The sequence below is a fragment of the Pongo pygmaeus genome, chromosome 15 (assembly GCF_028885625.2).
Source record: "Pongo pygmaeus isolate AG05252 chromosome 15, NHGRI_mPonPyg2-v2.0_pri, whole genome shotgun sequence".
Lineage (NCBI taxonomy): Eukaryota > Metazoa > Chordata > Mammalia > Primates > Hominidae > Pongo > Pongo pygmaeus.
In genome coordinates, this window is record NC_072388.2 from 102,504,497 (window position 1) to 102,524,957 (window position 20,461).

The 20,461-nt window shown below is 40.9% G+C and overlaps 1 protein-coding gene and 1 pseudogene across 11 annotated transcripts in view; one reads left to right on the forward strand and one right to left on the reverse strand.

Annotated features, from left to right (window-relative positions):
* MARK3 (microtubule affinity regulating kinase 3) overlaps positions 1-20,461 on the forward strand; it is a 117,393-nt gene that overhangs the window by 24,946 nt on the left and 71,986 nt on the right. For all 11 annotated transcript variants that reach the window (XM_054449374.2, XM_054449376.2, XM_054449375.2 and 8 more), the window contains one exon: positions 17,453-17,506. In XM_054449374.2, the coding sequence (XP_054305349.2) occupies positions 17,453-17,506 (54 nt within the window). The remainder of the gene's footprint in view (positions 1-17,452; positions 17,507-20,461) is intronic.
* LOC129013184 (large ribosomal subunit protein uL1-like) lies at positions 1,533-10,449 on the reverse strand (annotated as a pseudogene).

Genomic DNA, 20,461 nt, shown 5'->3' on the forward strand with positions numbered 1-20,461 from the left:
CCTAGTGCTTTGGGAGGCCAAGGCAGGGGGATCACTTGAGCCCAGGAGTACAAGATTGCATTGCGCTATGATTGTACCACTGTACTTCAGCCGGGGCAACAGAGGACACTCTCTAAAACAAATAAAAATAAAACAAGTTTCCTGTTTATATCCTTTATTCATTTTTCTTTTTTTTTAATCTTAGTGATTTAAACCCTTTATGTTTCAGTCATCTGTCTGATGTGTCTGTTAATGTAGGTTGTGAATATCTTTCCCTAGATTACTCCTTTTAACTGTTTATGATGTCTTGTTTTAGGGAAGTTTTTAAGTATTTATGTGGCAAAATCGTTTAATCTTTTTCTTTATTACATTTGGGTTTCATGTCTTCTTGAAGATTTGTCCCATGACTTAAAAAACAGTTCTATAGGCCGGGTGCGGTGGCTCACGCCTGTAATCCCAGCACTTTGGGAGGCCGAGGTGGGTGGATCACGAGGTCAGGAGATCGAGACCATCCTGGATAACACGGTGAAACCCCGTCTCTACTAAAAATACAAAAAATTAGCCGGGCGTGGTGGCGGGCGTCTGTAGCCCCAGCTATTCGGGAGGCTGAGGTAGGAGAATGGCATGAACCCGGGAGACGGAGCTTGCAGTGAGCCGAGACTGCATCACTGCACTCCAGCCTGGGTGACAGAGTGAGACTCCGTCTCAAAAAAAAAAACCAAAAAAAAAAAAACAACCAGTTTTGTATTTTCTTCTAATACTCCTCCTATGGCCCACATTTTAACGTTTAATTCATGTGGTATATATTTGGGAAGATTAGTATTAGGTGTAGGGATCTGACTTTTTTTCCCACTTGGATTACAATTGTCCCAGAACCATCAGTTCTCTCCCCACAATTGAAGATACCTGCGTTAACACATAATAAATTCTCATATGTGTCCTGTTATTTCTCCAGTCTGTTTATTTAGTCCTATACACAAACCGTGGTGTTTTTATTACTGCAGCTGTGGATTGTATGTTTTAGGTCAAGTTCCCCTCCTGATGATTCTTTTTTTTTTTTTTCTCTCTCTTTTTTTGGTGAGATGGAATCTCACTCTGTCGCTAGGCTGGAGTGCAGTGGTGGGATCTCGGCTAACTGCAGCCTCCGCCTCCCGGGTTTAAGCAATTCTCCTGCCTGAGCCTCCTGAGTAAGTGGGATTACAGGTGTGTGCCACCACGGCCAGCTAATTTTTGTATTTTTAGTAGAGATGGGATTTCATCATGTTGGCCAGGATGGTCTTGATATCTTGAACCCATGAACTGCCCACCTCAGCCTCCCAAAGTGCTGGGATTACAGGTGTGAGCCATCACGCCCGGCCAATGACTCTTATTTTTCAAAATTTTCATAGCTTTTTTTTTTTTTTTTTTTTTTTTTTGGTCATTTACTCTTCCACATGAATTTTAGAATTAAGTTGCCATTTTCTAAAAGCAGAACATGAAATTTTGATTAGATTAGTTTTCATGGGATTAGTTGGTTTTTTGTTTTTTGTTTTTTTTACTAGTAGCAGTAGAATTTATTCAAATATGCCTTAATATAGGCGCTGGGGCTTGCCCATGGTGCTCTTGATATATAAGGCCCGGACATTCTGCCAGTTTTTTCTTAAGCGGTGACACTAAGAAGTTAACAGCCAGGTGAATGTTATACACAAGCTCGTCGTCTGTCATCTTCACGTGGCCAACAGCCACAGCCAAACGTAACATCTTCATATGAAACTTGATTGTGGACTTCGCCTCATCCACTTTGGCTGCCGTGTTTTCATCGTGTGTGAGCAGGGAAGGGAACTCTACTGCCTTTGTTAGGCCTATGCCGAGGATTCGTGGGATATGCTTGATCAGAGACTCTGAAGCCAAAAATGCATCATACTTCTTGGCCAGTTTCTTGACCAGTTTCTTATTCTTGAGTTTTTTTGGCATCTCAGTGTCCATGTGGGGGGATATCCATGGCCTTGGCCTCGTCACAGTGCTGCTGTTCCCCCAGGACCCACACTTGGGACAGGGAGCGGACTTAAGCCTGACAGTGCCTGAGAAGCACTTGTCCTTCTGGGGGTCATAGTTCTTCAAGCTGATCTGCAACTCCACCGTCTTCAGGAACTTGGGGCACTTGCACTGGTTCCCGTGCAGGACTTCCTGCACCGCCTCATCCAGGGTGTCGCGAGAGACTTTGTTGCTTACGGCTTCTCATGCCACACTAACCAGAAAAGAGGGTTTAGTTGGTTTTATAAATTATTAATAGTTTGGGAAGAAATTGATATTTTAATGATGCCAAGTCTTTCTTTCTTTTTTTTTCTTTTCTTTTTGAGACGGAATTTCGCTCTTGTTGCCCAGGCTGGAGTGCAGTGGCGTGATCTCAGCTCACCACAACCTCCGCCTCCTGGGTTCAAGCAATTCTCCCGCCTCAGCCTCCCGAGTTGCTGGGATTACAGGCATGCGCCACCATGCCCGGCTAATTTTTGTATTTTTAGTAGAGACGGGATTCTCCATGTTGGTCAGACTGGTCTCAAACTCCCAACCTCAGGTGATCCGCCTGCCTCAGCCTCCCAAAGTGCTGAGATTACAGCTGTGAGCCACCGCATCCAGCTAATGCCAAGTGTTTCTATTCAGGAATGTGTATGTGTCTCAAATTTGTTTTCAGGTTTTGTAACTTTTTTCATCTATGTTTTATATAATGCTTGTTAAATTCATTTCAAGCTATTTTATAATTTTTGTTGCTAATGTAAATGGAACTTTTTTTCCTCAAGAGGGCAATAATCATATAATTTCTTGCATTTGGGAAACTTTTGATCTCTCAGTTGGAACGTCGAAGATTAAGTTTACATTGTTTTTTAATAGCACGCTTTTTTTTTTTTCTTGAGACAGAGTCTGGCTCTGTCGCCCAGGCCGGAGTGCAGCGTGATCTCGGCTCACTGCAAGCTCCGCCTTTTGGACTCAAGCAACCTCCCACTTCAGCCTCCCCAGTAGCTGGGACCACAGGCACACAGTACCGCACCTGGCTTATTTTATTTTATTTTATTTTTGGTAGAGATGGGGTTTCGCCATGTTGCCCAGGCTGGTCTTGAACTCCTGAGCTTAAGCAGTCTGCCTGCCTCGGCCTCCCAAAGTGCTGAGATTACAGGCGTGAGCCACAACACCTGGTCATTTGTCTTCTTTTGAGAATGTCAAATAAAATGGGATCATATGGTATGTAACCTTTTGAAACTGGCTTCTTCTCACTCAGCATAATGTCTTTGAGATTGATTCAGGCTGTTGCATATATTGACAGTTTGTTCCTTTTTGTTGCTGAGAAGTATTCTGTTGTATGGCTGTGCTACAGTTGGTATTAGCTCCCCCACTGAAGGACGTTTGAATAGTTTCCAGTGTTTGGCAATTATGAATAGAACTCCTGTACAGGTTTTTCTGTGAACATAAGTTTTAATTTCTCCAGGAGTGACATTACTGGATCATGTGGTGAAGAATTAAGTGAATTGTTAACTAGAAAACTGGTTTTATATAACAGTATAATATTCCTAGTAGAAAGAAACCTAAAGCCTCTGGTCTGTTAATTGGTGTATTTTTATTACTTAGTACTTTTCTTTTCTTTTCTTTTTTTAAGATGGACTTTTGCTCTTGTTGCCCAGGCTGGAGTGCAATGGCTCAATCTCGGCTCAACGCAACCTCCACCTCCCAGGTTCAAGCAATTCTCCTGCCTCAGCCTCCCTAGTAGCTGGGATTACAGGCATGTGCCACCACGCCCGGCTAATTTTGTATTTTTAGTAAAGACAGAGTTTCTCCATGTTGGTCAGGCTGGTCTTGAACTCCCGACCTCAGGTGATCCGCCCCCCTCGGCCTCCCCAGGTGCGGGGATTACAGGCATGAGCCACTGCACCCGGCTACTTAGTACTTTTCTCAGCTAAGATCTTTATTTTTCTCAGTGTTCTCTTGCCCTGTGATGGGAATGTGATGTATCTTACCTATTGAAGAACTAAAACCTCTGAAGAAAACCCAGAGGGTTGTGGGAAGAGTGGCATTGATGATTTGGGGACTTAATTCATTCTGAGTCAGTATAAGTTAAAGGGTTGTTGTGTATTATGTTGAGAGTTTTAACTGCTATCCTTGGGATAAGAACAGAGATGTAGAATTATATAGTGAAAAGAATTTTCTGAAAGAAGGGAGTAGGGACAATCTATATCATGCATTTAAGTCACAAGGATGTCGTGAACATAAAAGATACTCACAAAGTCCGGGCATGGTGGCTCATGCCTGTAATTCCAGCACTTTGGGAGGCCAAGGTGGGCGGATCACAAGGTCAAGAGATCGAGACGTGAGGTCAGGAGTTTGGGACCAGCCTGGCCAACATGGCAAAATCCCATCTCTACTAAAAATACAAAAAATAGTCGGGGATGGTGGTGTGCGCCTGTAGTCCCAGCTGCTTGGGAGGCTGAGGCAGGAGAATCACTTGAACCCGGGAGGCGGAGGTTGCAGTGAGCCGAGATTGCGCCAGTACACTCCAGCCTGGCAACAGAGTAAGACCTTGTCTCAAAAAAAAAAAAAAAAAAAAAAAAAAATACTCATGAAAAACTATGTGTTCGTTGGAAGAAAGGTGTGGAAGAAAGGTGTTTTAATTTAACAAACATGTTGGAGTAAGAATTGTAAACAAGATACATTAATATGTACACTCTGGAGACCGTTTTAAATCAAGCCTTTAAATAGCCTAGTTATGGTGTAAGTTCAGTTTAGATGAGACTTCCCCCAGGATGACCGTGAACCAATCAGAAATGGATATCAAAATGCTCATTTTATATATTTTTAAAATACATGTACCAGTTGTGAAATTCATCTGATTTAGCTCTTAAATGAAAATGCTACCCATTATCCATATTGTCCTGGAAGCATCTATCCCATATTTACTCTGAATCTGGGGATGTTAGTTGCATCTGCTGTCTTGCTTTTGACCAACTTTTCATAGCTTATGGTTATTTTGGTGTGAAATATTGCCTGTTTTACACCACAGTTTTCTTTCAAGTTCATTATTTTCCCCCCACTAATTTTCATAGCCTTGCAGAGACCTTTCCCCTCACATGAACTACAGAACTCACTTGTTTCAGTCGTTTGTGCTTTATTGGAGTTATTTATTGTTAAAAAATTATTTTCCTAAAGTAGTGCATGCACATAGCTTAACAAGTCAAATATACTAAAAAGTTCTAATGACAATCAGAAGTTTCTTTTCTTATCCCTCTTTTTCCTCAGCATTATTACTCAAAGGCCCCGACTTTTTTAAGCTCTTTCTTCTGATACTCTAATAGCTTTCTCCAAATTTATCATTTTAAACATCATTGACTTCCATTTCCGACTTCCATATCTACATTTCTTTCCCTAGCTTTTCTATTGCAATGATGTATTTGGCTTATTTACTTAAATTAAGACTGTGTGAGTATTGTTGAGTTTTGGCAGTGATCATTTATTTTCTTATATAATTGTAAAGCTTTGTCTAAAATTAGTTGCTGCTTTTTCTATAAACTCTTAGGTTTTATGTGTTACTGCTAATTGGCCAAAATGTTCTATCTTATCTTTCAAATATTTTGCAGTACTCACACATATAATATAATGTATTAGCTCAAGAGAGAATCGGTGAGTATAAATTAGAGACAGCAAGGTAGCTCTTTCTAGGCACAGATAAGTGGGATGGTAGCTACAGGAAGACATTAGGCCAAGGTATTTTTTAGAAGATGGACACAATATCAACATTTCTCTACTAATGGAGATAATCTAATAGAAAGGAGGAAATTGGTGCTGTCGAAGAGATTTTGGAATAGGTGAGGGGATGGTGGAGGCATTGGCCTTTGGATAACATGGACAGTTCTTCCACAGAAATAGGAGGAAAGCAGGCCAGGCGTAATCCCTGTAATCCCTGCACTTCGGGAGGCCAAAGCGAGTGGATCACCTGATATCAGGAGTTCGAGACCAGCCTGGCCAACATGGTGAAACCTCATCTCTACTAAAAATACAAAAAATTAGCTGGGCATGGAGGCTTGCCCCTGTAATCCCAGCTACTCAGGAAGCTAAGGCAGACGAATTGCTTGAACCCGGGAGGCAGAGGTTGTGGTGAGCCAAGATCACACCACTGCACTCCAGCCTGGGCAACAAGAGCAAAACTCTGTCTCAAAAAATAAATAAAATAAAATAAAGAAATAGGAGGAAAGCAGAGGGTGCTGGCATCAGTGCAGGTGAGGAGATCCTTATGGTAGTAGGAGCTTGTAGAAATTCTCTTCTGAGTGCAAACTATTTTTTCAGTAAAATGGAAAGCAAACTGATCTGCTACCATGAGGAGATGTATTAGAGATGTGAGGAGGTTAAAATAATTGCCAGATAAGCAGGAGAGTGAATGGACTAGAGAAATGTAATAGAATTGCCAGGCAGCCTTAAGGCTTCCCTGAGGTTGGTGACCAAGGATTTAAAGTGGGAAGAGTCAGCTTGGTGGTGTGTTACTCTCCAGCTGCATTCAGTTGCCCAGCTGCAGGCATGGCATTTGCAGAGATTGGGGTTTTGTCACATTAGTATAGTGAAAGGACAAAGGAGCATTGTTATAGAACCCCCCAGGGAGTGATCACAATGAAATTAGTGATATAATTAGGAAGTAAGAACTTGAGGAGGAAGACTGACCCTATGAAGGTGTGGGGTCAGTGGATTACAGATCCTGGTAAATTCCGACAGTTATTGGAGTACTAGATTGAGTGAGCAGGAAGCTAGAAGAAGTTGGTTAAAGAATGGGAAGCTCAAACTTGGATCATGAAAGGTTTTCAGATACTGGTAATGTCAAAGACTGGAGTATAACCATGTAAGTAGCTTAAGTATGTAACATTTTTTTTCTTTCTGGAAGTTTATCCTTGGTTTTTAGAAATTACCCATTGAAGTGCCAAGGATTAGTCTTCATTCATTGTTCTTGGTGCTCATTGGACCCTTTTAATATAGAGGTTTTTGTATTTCAGTTCTGGAAAATTGTCTCTTTTTTAACTTAAAAATCTTCATTCTGGAATCCTTAAGCAGAGACTGGAGTGCTTGAAAAGAGCCTCAAATCTGTCTTCTGTCTCTATGTTTCTACTTTCTGGGAGATACTTTTAACTTCATCTTCCATTCTTTCTGTTAAAAATTTGTGTGTGGGCCGGGCACGGTGACTCATGCCTGTAATCTCAGCACTTTGGGAGGCTAAGGCGGGACGATCACTTGAGGTCAGGAGTTTGAGACCAGCCTGGTCAACATGGTGAAACCCCGCCTCTACTAAAAATCCAAAAAAATTAGCTGGGCGTGGTGGCGTGTACCTGTAATCCCAGCTACTCAGGAGGCTGAGGCAGGAAAATCGCTTGAACCCAGGAGGCAGAGGTTGCAGTGAGCCGAGATCGCACCACTGCACTCCAGCCTGGGTGACAGAGCGAAACTCTATCTCAAAAAAAAAAAAGAAGAAAGAAAGGTGTGTGTGTGTGTCTTCTCTTCTTCCCCAGCTCACTCTTTGATCATTTTCATCTGTTGTTATTGTCTTTACAGCATCTAGCCCTGGTATTATGAATGTTGTTTCTTCTGCTGACTCCCTGAGAATAGTAAAGGCTTTTTTTTTTTTTTTTTTTTTTTAGCTTTTTTATAAAGTAGATTTTTGTTCCCTGCATTGTTTCTCTTTTTTTCTGGGGTTCTTTCTTGTTACCTCTGTTTCATATAGAGACTTTCTCTGGATGTCTGGTAGCCTCTGGTTGTCTGTACCTAATGTGGAGCCCTAAGCATCTGATCACAAGCTGTGTTTGTGTGAATAGGACATGTTTGACCACAGAGCTTTCCTATTGGGAGTTGTCTGGTGCTTTTATTGAAGACCCCAGATATTTGTGTCCTTAGATTTCTGAGAGTATTCAGTTTCTCTAGATAAGAATCTTCTCTTCTGCCTGGGAGGAACTGATGATCCCACCCCTCAGTCACTTAGTCCTCCCCCTCCTGCCTTTTCATCTGGTGCTTCACTCCTGTCCTCTGGCTAGGCCTGTTGAAACCACATTTCTTCATCCTCGGGTGTGTGAAACTTCCTGAGACTGCATAAATGGTTACATGTTTAGTCACGAGTTTGTTGGTGAAGACTATGTTAACAACTTTACGGAAAGTTTGGAGAATAGAGAAGAAAAAGAACCCCAGAATCCTAATATTCTGAATACCATTTTTGTTTGTGTATATTTTCCATATATATGTTTTTTCAACGTATTTTTGATTATAATTTTGTATCTTGTTTTTTCCGCCCTCGGAATTTTATCCAAAGCAGTTTTCTGTGTTGCCACTAATCGTCATAATTGTTCATTTCAGTGGTTATGTACAATGCCATTGATGAGAACAGCAGTTCTCAAACGTTTCTGTCTCAGAACTCCTTTAAATTGAAAATTTAGGCTGGGCGCGGTGGTTCATGCCTTAATCCCGGCACTTTGGGAAGCCGAGGCAGGCGGATCATGAGGTCAGGAGATCGAGACCATCCTGGCTAACACAGTGAAACCCTATCTCTACTAAAAATACGAAAACAAAATTAGCTGGGCGTGGTGGCGGGCGCCTGTAGTCCCAGCTACCAGGAGGCTGAGGCACGAGAATGGCGTGAACCCGGGAGGTAGAGCTTGCAGTGAGCCGAGATTGTACCACTGTACTCCAGCCTGGGTGACAGAGCGAGACCCCGTCTCATAAATAAATAAATAAATAAACAGAAAATTGATAACTCCCCAAAGCTTTTATTTATTAGGGTTATATGTATTGATAGCTGCTGAATTGGAAGTTATTACTTAGGAAACTTAAAATATATATTCATCAAAAATAATAATCCTATTACATGGTAATGTAAATAACATATTTTTGTGAAAAACAACTATTTTCCAAAGCAAATTATTGAAAAGAGTGACATTGTTTAAATTTTTTGCAAACCCCTTTAATGTCTGGCTTAATAGAAGTTAGCTGGGTTCCTGTGTCTGCTCTGCATTCACACTATTTCAGTATGTTGTTTTGGTTGAAGTGTATGAAGAAATGTAGCTACAAAAGGAAGGGAGCATATTAATACCCTTTTCAGGTGATTGTGGATATCGTTCTTTGACATTATACCAAAACTCAGCAAGTAGTTTCTTGGGGGTGGATAGACAGTGATGAACTGAATTTTTATTCAAAACAACTGTAGTGACTGACAAAAAAAGTTAAAACCCAGAATGATTTACTTCAATTAAAAATTAATTATATCCCAAGAGCAGGGGTCCACCAGGTTGTCTGAGGGGAGGGGTGAACTGGCCCAGAAACGGAGCAGGTCAAAATTCCTCTGCTGATCAGTGAGATGGGGATTGGGATCAAGATTGCTCCTGTGAATAGCCACTGCCTGGGGAACATAGCGAGATAAAGAAAAAGAAACAGAAACTTTTGGAAACAAGCAGACAAGGGTGAAAGAAAGCCTTGGTGTAAGATATAATTTATATATTCTATATAAGATATAGAATACATATCTTATATAACCAAAAAGCATAAAAGCAGTCAGCATGCTTTTAGTACAACCTGGAGGTATAGTTAATGTGCAGGAAAAAAGCTCCATATAAGCCTAATCCCTGTATATAAAAAAATCACTGAATTCCACAGTTTTGAACATTTTTTTTTTTTCTTTTTGAGACAGAGTCTTGCTCTGTCACCCAGTCTGGAGTGCAGTGGTGCAGTCTTGGCTTACTGCAGCTCTCTACCTCCTGGGCCCAAGCAATCCTTCCACCTCAGCCTCCTGAGTAGCTGGGACCAGAGGTGTGTGCTACCACATCCGGCTGATTTTTTGTATTTTCTACAAGACAAAGCATCCCCATGTTGCTCAGGCTGGTCTCGAACTCCTGGGCTAAAGTGATCCTTCTGCCTGGGCCTCCCAAAGTGCTGGGATTAACGGGATGAGCCACCACACCTGGCCAACACTTTTTTGTGTGTGTGTGTGTGGTAAAATACATACAACATAAAAGTTATAATTTTAACAATTTTTTAAGTGTGTAGTTCAGTGACATCAAGTATATGTACATTGTTGGGCAACCATCACCACTATTCATTTCCAGGCATATAGTTAATACCCATTTTTTTGTGGTTTCTATATTTGCAAATTTACCTATTTGATAAAATTTATTTGTAACCCCAAAATCAGTACAGCGCTTTGGTAATCCTTTTTGGACATATGTGGAACGGGGAAAAAATATGCACATCCCTAGTTGAGGTTCAGCAAGGGGACACTTTGCTTTCTTTTTTCAGTCTTTGTGCCGTAAACCAGCGTCTTTTTTGTGATCTATTTAATGCCATTTGTTTTTTCGTTTTTGTACTTTTTGTTGATGATTTTGCCATTTAAAATGGGCCCCAAGCATAGCGCTGAAGTGCTGTCTAGTCTTCCTAATGCACACTTGAGTGAAACTTACCTAACACATGCATTTTCTTTGTAAGGCACATCGTAGCCTTGCCATGGATAAAACTCTGGACAGTTGAGTTTTTCCTTGCACTGCACATGGCTATGATGCTTTACAAAGAAGATGCACATGTTAGAAGTTTCACTCAAGTATGCGTTACAGTGCTGTGGCTGTGAATTCAGTGTTAACCAATCATATATAGTAAAGAAGGTGTTCTTAAACAGACACACACATAAAACAAACTTATGTATTAATCTGCTCTTGCAAAATGTTGTGACCAGAGGCTTGCAGAAACCTAACCCCCTAGAAGCAATGATTTCGTGTTCACTAATTCAGTGAGCACAGTAACTGCATAGAATGAACAGTGAGAATTGACTGCAGCTGCTTTTTTGAAAGAAGAGGCTTAATTATGGAGCAAGGCATCAGGAAAAATCACAGGCTTTCCTCATTTGTGTAATTTTTGATTCTGTTCATGTCTTCAAGAGTGGAGCCCTAAGAAGAAAACTGAGAGCTCCCAGTAAAAGGATAACGAGTGCCTGGCTTAGCCTCATAGAGGCCAGAGGAACGTCTGCCTTTACACTGGGACGTTCCACACACATAACACAGAGTTCTTTTCTATGGACAGTTGAGTTTTTCCTTTTCCAAGCATATTCTAGGGTTGTCTTTCTGTGCCCTGCTACATGTGCCACTGTACTGCTGTCAGATTTTTATCTCCCAGAAATTCTTTGAAGTCACTTGTCTTCTGGTGGCACCCCTTCCCTTCTCTTGGCCATTCTTTGTCATTTGGTCTTTGTTCTTCATTGGGCCTATCAGGTGGCAGGACAGAGAAATGCATGTGATCAATATGCCATCTTTAACCAATGTCCTCATTATGGTTATGAAAATAACTTTTCATGTAATTATTTTTATTCAAGTTACATATTACACACAGTTTAAAGAGTCAAGACTTGTTACAAAAGAGTCCCCTAGACTCCTTGTTTCCTTGTCTCCCAGGATGGCCACTTTTAATCTTTTAAAGTGATTCTTTAGTCTTTTAAATGATTCTTTCATACTTTATAACATGCTTGTAGTCTTACTTGTTTTTCAGGTTTAGGCATTATCTATTGACATTTTATTTAAAGTCATCATTGACTTTAAAAAACACAGAAACTCTTTACTGAAATGTAACACAGGTTGGGTGCAATGGCTCATGCCTATGAATCCCAGCACTTCGGGAGGCCGAGGCAGGCAGATCACCTGAAGTCAGGGGTTCAAGACCAGCCTGACCAATATGGTGAAACCCTGTCTCTACTAAAAATACAAAAATTAGCTGGGTGTGGTGTGTGTGCCTGTAGTCCCAGCTACTTCAGAGGCTGAGACAGGAGAATTGCTTGAACCCAGGAGGTGGAGGTTGCAGTGAGCCAAGATCGCGCCACTGCATTCCACCCTGGGCGACAGAGCAAGACTCCATTTCAAAAACAAAAAAAAAACAAACAAAAAGAAATGTAACATACATAAAAAGTGCCCAAATCATAAGTGTACAGCTTGATGAATTATCACAGAGTAAACACATTTGAATAACCATGACCCAGGCAAAAAATATACTGTGACTCACACCCTAGAAGCCTCCCTTTGGTGTCCTTCAAATCCTTTCACTACCCCACCTCCTCAAGTGAACCACTGTGCCACCTTCTAATACCATAGGTTTTGTCTGTTTGTTGTTTTAACATTGTACTAATAGAATGTTAGAGTATATTAATAATAGTGTATTATTTTGTGTCTATTTCTTTTACTGTACTTCATGCTTGTGATATTCTTCCATGTTGAGGTTTTCATTTGTAACCAACTGTTGTTGTTGTTTGGCTTGGTCTCCATTTGCTATGAATTGAATCGTATGCCTCAAAATTCATATGTGTAAGCCCTAACCCCCAGTGTGACTGTATTTGGTGATAGGGTCTTTATAGAAGGTTAAGTGAAGCGTAGTATGAACCCTGATTGATAGGATTAGTGTTATTACATGAAGAGACACCAGAACGCTAGCTTTCTCCACCACATGAGAACACAGGGAGAGGGTGGGCATCTGCAAGCCAGGAAGAAGGTCCCCTCCAGAACTGTGAGAAAATAAATTACTGTTAAGTCCCCCAGTGTGTGGTATTTTGGTTATGGCAGCCCAAGATGACTAATGCATCATTCTTCAGGCCACTCTGTCCCCCTAGAGGACTTGCAGTCTTTTTTTTTTTTTTTTGCCTCCTCTTTTAGTGGCTGTGAATGCTGTTAACACTTTCAGAAACAGGGTGTTAGGATCTTTTGACCGTTGGTGAACCAACAGAAAGTGGAAGATAAGGATTTTTCTCTAGTGGGTGTTTGCTGTGGATTTGTTGGGAGAAGCCCTTCTCATGTATGAGCTGTCCCTATCCCTATTTTGTAATTTTCCACTTTGCTGCTGGCATCAAAGTGAATGTAAATGGAATTTCCCAGAAATTTCCACAGCAAGTGGCTTTCTCACTTAGTGAGCCCCCTTGGTGTTTGTTGAGTCTCCCTTTACCCAACCCCACAATCATTGGAATAAAGGGGTGGTCTTCTCTCCAGTCTACACCTTTCTGAGGCCCTGCAATCGGGGACACCCCAGTTATCACCTCTTTTGGTGACCCCAAGGTTTCAGCTTTGCCTGAGCTCTCCAGGCTCCAGCTCTGGCCAAGGTGATTTTGGTGGAGTCATCCCAGCAGGGAGCTAGGAGGAAGAGGGGATTAGGAACTCCCACTCAGGCTTCCTTGCTGCACGTACACATGTCACATCAAATGATGGTGTTTCACTCTGGGGACATAGTTGCTTTTGATAAAATGACTTTTCTGCAGTTTGGTTAAGCTGAATGAAACATATTTGAGCTCCTATGTTTGCTTCAGATGCTATTGAATAGTAGTACCTGAAGATGAAAGTGTATAAGAACAGAATCAGGCCGGGCGCCATGGCTCATGCCTGTAATTCCAGCACTTTGGGAGGCCGAGGTGGGCGGATCACCTGAGGTCAGGAGTTCAAGACCAGCCTGGCCAACATGGCGAAAACCTGTCTCTACTAAAAAAATACAAAAATTAGCTGGGTGTGGTGGCACGCGCCCGTAATCCCAGCTACTTGGGGGAGGCCAAGGCATGAGAATTGCTCGAACCCGGGAGGCGGAGGTTGCAGTGAGCCAAGATCGCGCCACTGCACTCCAGCCTGGGCGACAGAGCAAGACCCTGTCTCAAGAGAAAAAAAAAAACACAGAATCAGAATCTTTGGAATAGTGACCGGATGCCGTGGCTCACGCCTGTAATCCTAGCACTTCAGGAGGCTGAGGTGGGCAGATCGCTTGAGCCCAAGAGTTTGAGACCAGCCTGGGTAACATAAGGAGACCTCATTTCTACAAAAAATTAGCTGGACATGGTGGCACGTGCCTATAGTTCCATCTACTCGGGAGGCTGAGGTGGGATGATCACCTGAGCCTGGGGAAGTCGAGGCTGCAATGAACGGTGATGATGTCACTGCACTCCACCCTGGACAACAGAGTGAGACCTCGTCTCAAAAAAAAAAAAAAGAAAGAATCTTTAGAATAGGGGAGGATATTGAGCAGAACCATAAGAAACTAGTGATTAAGAGTCCGGGTGTGAAAATGGAAACCAGGTCTCAGGAGCTGAGAGAAGAGCTGGAAAGGCAGCATCTTTGATGGACTTGGCCATGAGGGGGGGGAAAGCAGAACGGAGGCCAGGAGAGAGTGTGTCTAAGGCTTTCTTTGGAATTGGGAGGTCCAGGTAAACCATTTAAAATTACTTACGAAGGTGAAGTTTCAGGAAAATTCATTCGACTTTGATTTATATAATTTTTAAAACCTCATTATCTGGTTATACACCAGAAGCCCTGTTTCTTGGTTACTGATTATGAGTGTTCAAGGCCTCAGATCAACTCAGTATTTTATTTTTATTTATTTATTTATTTTGAGACGGAGTCTCGCTGTCTTGCCAGGCTGGGGTGCAGTGGCACGATCTTGGCTCACTGCAACCTCCACCTCCCAAATTCAAGCAATTCTCCTGCCTTAGCCTCCCGAGTAGCTGAGATTACAGGCCCATGCCACCATGCCCGGCTAATTTTTTGTATTTTTAGTAGAAATGGGGTTTCACCATGTTGGCCAGGCTGGTCTCGAACTCCTGACCTCAGGTGATCCACCCGCCTCCCAAAGTGCTGGGATTACAGGCATTAGCCACCGCACCCGGACAACTCAGCATTTATTGAGTACTCCTTTTGTACCAGTTAGGGCTATAAAGATGAATAAGATGTCTTTTCCCCAGTTGAGATATGTATAAGACAGTTCGTGTTTGCCTATTTCAGTAGTCAGTATTTTCTTTTGCTTATTCAGTTTCCGCTGAAACTTATGTTTTCCAAATACAAAATTAGAATTCCAACTTTGCGTTTTTCAGGCGCACACACTCATTTACCCTCCACTCCTTCCCCAGTTCTGATTTGCTTCCTCCTAAAAATGGGGGTGATGGCCCATCCACTCCAGGGTCAGAATTGCTGGATGCCTTGTTGCAGTGATTTTTTCTGTAGCTCCTCTGGAGGTTATAGACTCATAGGGAATAAATAATGTGGTCAGGTGGAGGCTTTAGACCAAGTTAAGCAGGGTTTTTAAAACATGGTGTTAAGGTACATAATGCAGCCATTCTCAAAAGTATGGCATGGGGAGACCCCTGGAGGTTTTCTGAGACCCCTTTAAGGAGTCTGCAGAGTCAAAACTATTTTTGTGATACTAGTAAAACATTTGCTTTTTTTATTCTCTCTCTCACAAGTGTAGAGTGGAATTTTCCAGAGGTTACATGGTGTGTGATATCACAACAGATTGAATATAGAAGCTTGTATGAAAATTTCATACAAATATATTATTTGTGTTATAATGGGCTTATTGTTATTTTGAAATCAATTGTTACTTTTTTTTTTTTTTTTTTACAGTTTCTCAGTTTTTATTTGTATTATGGTAGATATTCATTGATACAACCCACATTTGGGGGAATCAGTAATCTTTAAAAGTGTAAAAGCGACCAAAAAGTGTGAGAATATTTGATGTAGAGAAACTCCAAGCTCATTCCCTGGACTTTGGCTGTAGGTGCTTTCTGCAGGGGTGGGTCTTCTGGGCCTGTGTCCTGCAGGATGCCCAGTAGGAAGCACAGCCTCTTTGATCTTATGGGGGTGGGCTCACTTGCTGTTTTGGAGCTCAGGTGCAAAGCCGAGTTACTTGATATTCCCTGGTCATGGCAAAGCCTCTCTCCACTTTTCTTCCCTTCTATTGTCACTTCCATTCTTTTCCTGTAGTCCATAGAAATCATTTTTACGTGACAATGATGAGCTGACCAGAAGCTATAGAAGCTATAGTACTTCCTATTTCCTAATGGTTTTTAAAAACACTGGCTGGGGCATACTCACCCTTTCTGAACAAAGGCTGCTAGGTGACCCTTCTGTTGCCTGTCTGTATATTCACTTGGTTAGCCCACAGATTGGTTTGGACCTAATTCCCTTTCCTTCTTTAACTGCCCAAAGAACTTTTCTATTTAAAAAAAAAAAAAAAAGTTTTTAAAGTTTTCAGATTCAATACCCACCTGTTTGTATGCTTACCCATCCCAGAGTCAGCTAAATTTAAAGTGTCAGTAAATTGTAAAGAAAAGATTTGCTACATTGCATATGTTTTTAGAAGTGCTTTCTGTGTATAATCTCTCTGTCCCTCTTTTTTTCTTGGTTTGGAGGAGGCTTTCCCCTTGTCTATAAGTAACTTAAATATAAAATGTTATAACAATAAGTTTATTAGTTTGAAGCCCCAATTTTCTTTTCTTTTTTTTCTTTTAAGTGAAAACAAGTTTATAAAAGAAGTAAAGAAACAGGCCAGGTGCTGTGGCTCACACGTGTAATCCTAGCACTTTGGGAGGCCAAGGCGGGTGGATCACGTGGGGTCAGAAGTTCGAGACCAGCCTGACCAACATGGTGAAACCCCATCTCTACTAAAAATACAAAATTAGCCAGTCGTGGTGGTGCACACCTGTAATCCCAGCTACTCCAGAGACTGAGGCAGGAGAAACTATGAAAACTTGGGAGATGGAGGTTGCAATGAGCCGAGATCATGTCACTGCTCTCCAGCCTGGGCAACAGAGGGAGACTGTTTCAAAAAAAAAAAAGAAAAAGAAACAAAAGAATGGCTGCTCCATAGACAGAGCAGCAGTATCCGCTGCTTGACTGAGTCTACTTAACTTATAGTTATTTCTTGATTATAAACAAGGGGTGAATTATTCATGAGCTTTCTGGGAAAAGGGCAGAGATTTCCTGGAACTGAAGGTCCCTCCCCTTTTAGGGGACTATTTAGGGTAACTTCCCAAGGTTGCCGTGGCATTTGTAAACTGTCATGGTGGTGGTGGGAGTGTCTCTTAGCATGCTGATACATTATAATTAAAGTATAATGAGCAGTGAGGACGACCAGAGGTCACTTTTCATCGCCATCTTGGTTTTGGTGGGTTTTGGCCTGCTGCTTTACCACATCCTGTTCTATCAGCAGGGTCTTTGTGACCTGTATCTTCTGCCAAGCTCTTCCTATCTCACCCTGTGACTAAGAATGCCTAACCTCCTGGGAATGCAGCCCAGTAGATCTCAGACTTATTTTACCCAGCCCCTTTTCAAGATGGAGTTGCTCTGGTTCAAACACTTCTGACATATTTCCCCCCTCCCTTTTACAGGGGGACCCTTAATCCTTAAGAATTGTAGCGGGACAAAGATCATCTGTAACTTCTTCAAGCCAAATAGGGGTGATGATATTCCTGCCTATTAGGGTCTCTTGTATTTAGGGTAGGGAGAGGTTTAGTGAGAAAGCACTGGTATAGAAGCCCTTATTTTCAGTTGCACAATTTTATAAAATTACAATTGCTTATTGTAACCAGCTGAGTTTTAGGTTTTGCGGTTTGTTGCTTGCTTGCTTGCTTCTTAATGCCATATATCTTGGCATTTATCAGTCCATAATTACTAAATTCTTAAAATCCATAAATATTTTTTATTCTTTCTAGGTTGCAATAAAAATAATTGACAAAACTCAGTTGAATCCAACAAGTCTGCAAAAGGTAAGATTGGTTCAATGTCTAGTACTTTTTAAAAGATCGTCAGTGCTAATTGCCATCTAATTTGTCCCTTAAATACCTCAACTGTTATTTTATGTTTGATGCCATAAAGCTTCCTATTCCTCAAATGAATGCAACTTAATGTAGTATTTCATGAAAAATTGTTGGGTTATCTTCGGTCGGAGATTATTTTTAAATGTTCTTAACAGCACAAACTAAAGGCTGTGCTTTTTTTTGTACTTTTTTATTGATATAGTTGTACAAGGCTGTACTTTTTATTGAATATTCTTAATATTGACTAGAGTTTTTAAAAAATACAGTACAAAAATATTTTCATGTAATTGATATTGTGCAAATTTGTACCTTTCTTGTAGCTAATACTGAAAATTTTAAAGTGAACACTTTGGCTTCCTTAAACTCTTGACACACCACATCTGATTAAGGACTGATGATTAATATAAAAGGGAAATGTTAAAGTAAAACTGAAAGTGGAAAAGTGTGTTCATTAAGCAGTATTGCCATTGGTATCATTTAACGTAGATCAAGTCTTTGCCCTAGTGCCTTTTAGAATCACCTGGGCAGATTTTTGAAAGTCTTAACACTTACATAATAATGCCTAAGCAATTAGGTTGGGCCCAGGCATAGGTATTTCACTGGTAGAACATCAGCAAATAATTAATGATCTTCATAATAAAATCCTTCTAGTTGTTTTTAGCTTTGCAGAGTCTTTTTACATACTTCATTTGATTTCTGGATTTGACCTGTAGTAGTTGTGGGGGGTACAGAGACCATGAAATAGGGACAGGAAGTACTGAATTTCAGTCCTGGCTCTGCCACTTAGCCGAATATCTGACCTTGAGCAAGGCACTTAACTTTTCTGGACCTTGGGTTTCTCATCTTTAAAATGGAGATAATTTCATCTTCTTATGATGGATGTGAGTATTAATGAAATAATGCATATAAAAGGGCTTTATAAACTGCACAGCACTGTACAGTTGTGTGATATTTTGATAAGCGCAATGCTCTATATACATTTCTAATGTATTCCTCGTGGTTATTTATATCTTGGTAATTTTGAAGCCCTGTCCCTGTTTTGTGTGTGGGAGGTGGGGAGGGAGATAGACTTTCTCTGCACTAAAAATGTTATTTCAACAAGTGGTTCTTTGTGATCTGCAACCCATAATGGGCCTTAAGGCTTCTCAAGGTGGGCATGAAACATCTAAAAATTCCAGTCCTTTGTCCTGAAGAGTAAATTTTATCTATTTCCTTAAACTTCCATATCTTCACCTATCTAAGGATTTGGTACTAATAAATACGTTAGGGGTTAATAAAATGTGGTATTCATAACTAAAATTAATATACACGGATGTTTAATGAGGACTCTAATTATTATTCTATGATGTTACATACCTTCCACTATTCATGTGTACCTGGATATAATTGTAATCCTAACAGTTTTCCTGGAAAAATTTTTACGATGGTGTTGTATCAAGTTGGCTGCAGTTTTTCCTTCTTGTTTGCTTGCTTCCTTTATTCATTTTTTATTTTATTTTATTTTTTTGGTAATGATTTTTCATTGCTGCTCTTCGTTTATTATTTGTCACATCATTATCAGTTTAGTGCATGGTAGTTTGGTTAGCCCATTAGTGTGATTATGCATATTTGCATCTGAATTAATTTTGGCTTATAATAATAATTAAAACTTTAAGATTTGTTTTTGGTATTATTCAAGTATGAACCATTCACTGAAGACTTATTCTAAAGCCAGCTCTATCCCAAGTTAAATAACTTGATAAGTATATTTTCAGTTTATAGGGCATTGTTTAAAATTGTGTATATAACTTCATATGCTTATAAAGTAAAGTAGAAGCATTTTACATACATTTGTTTCCAATTCTTTTTCACCAAGTATCTTACCCCCACCCCCCCATCTTCCCCCCATCTTCCTCCCCCCCCCGAATTTTGCAACAATGTAGAATGTACCAGGCAACTTTGTCAGCCCCCTTTGCAGTCATTCTTGCATCCTTTTTTCTTCCCAGCACCATTCATAGTTGTATCACACTTGCTTCAGGAACAGCTCTCTTAGATAGTGATTTAAAGCTGTGGAGCATGCCCTAGCAGCTAACATTCATCGTAAGGAACATTCTGCCATCAGCAGTGTGCAATCTGTTTTTACCACCACTACCGAAAAAGGTGGACTGGCTCATTCAGGCAGTATTTTAACAGTGAACACACATGTTAAAATATCAGTTTCATGATATTCAGGCTTGCATGCTGGGTCATGAACATTTACTAAATGCACATATAAGTAAACCTGAGTTGACTATGTTTGCAAATTGATATTATTTTCACAGATGAGTCTCTTCATTTTTCCTTTGTATTTTTGCAGCCATTGAATTAATAAACGTTAGATTCTGGTGAGAGATTTATTTTTCTCCATTGTTTTTGTACTTTTTTTTTTTTAAGAGATGGGTCTTGCTCTGTTGTCCAGGCTGGACTCGAACTCCTGGGCTTAAGCAGTCCTTCCACTTCAGCCTCCCAAGTAGCTGGGACAGCAAATGCACACCGCAGCATCTGGCTATATACCTTCCAATGTCTCACTACTATATCTGGAATACTATTCTATTCTTACACATCTTTTAGGTCAGTTTTGTGTTTGTTCGTTTGTTTTTGTTTTTGTTTTTTTGAGATGGAGTCTCGCTCTGTTGCCCAGGCTGGAGTGCAGTAGTGGGATCTGAGTTCACTGCAATCTCCCTCTGCCTCCCAAGTGGAGCAGTTCTTCTCCCTCAGCCTCCCAAGTGGCTAGGACTACAGGTGTACGCCACCACACCTGGCTAATTTTTGTATGTTTAGTAGATGCGGGGGTTTTGCCATGTCAGCCAGGCTGGTCTGGTCTCAAACTCCTGACCTCAGGTGAGCCACCATGCCCAGGCCAAGGTGGGCGGATCACTTGAGGTC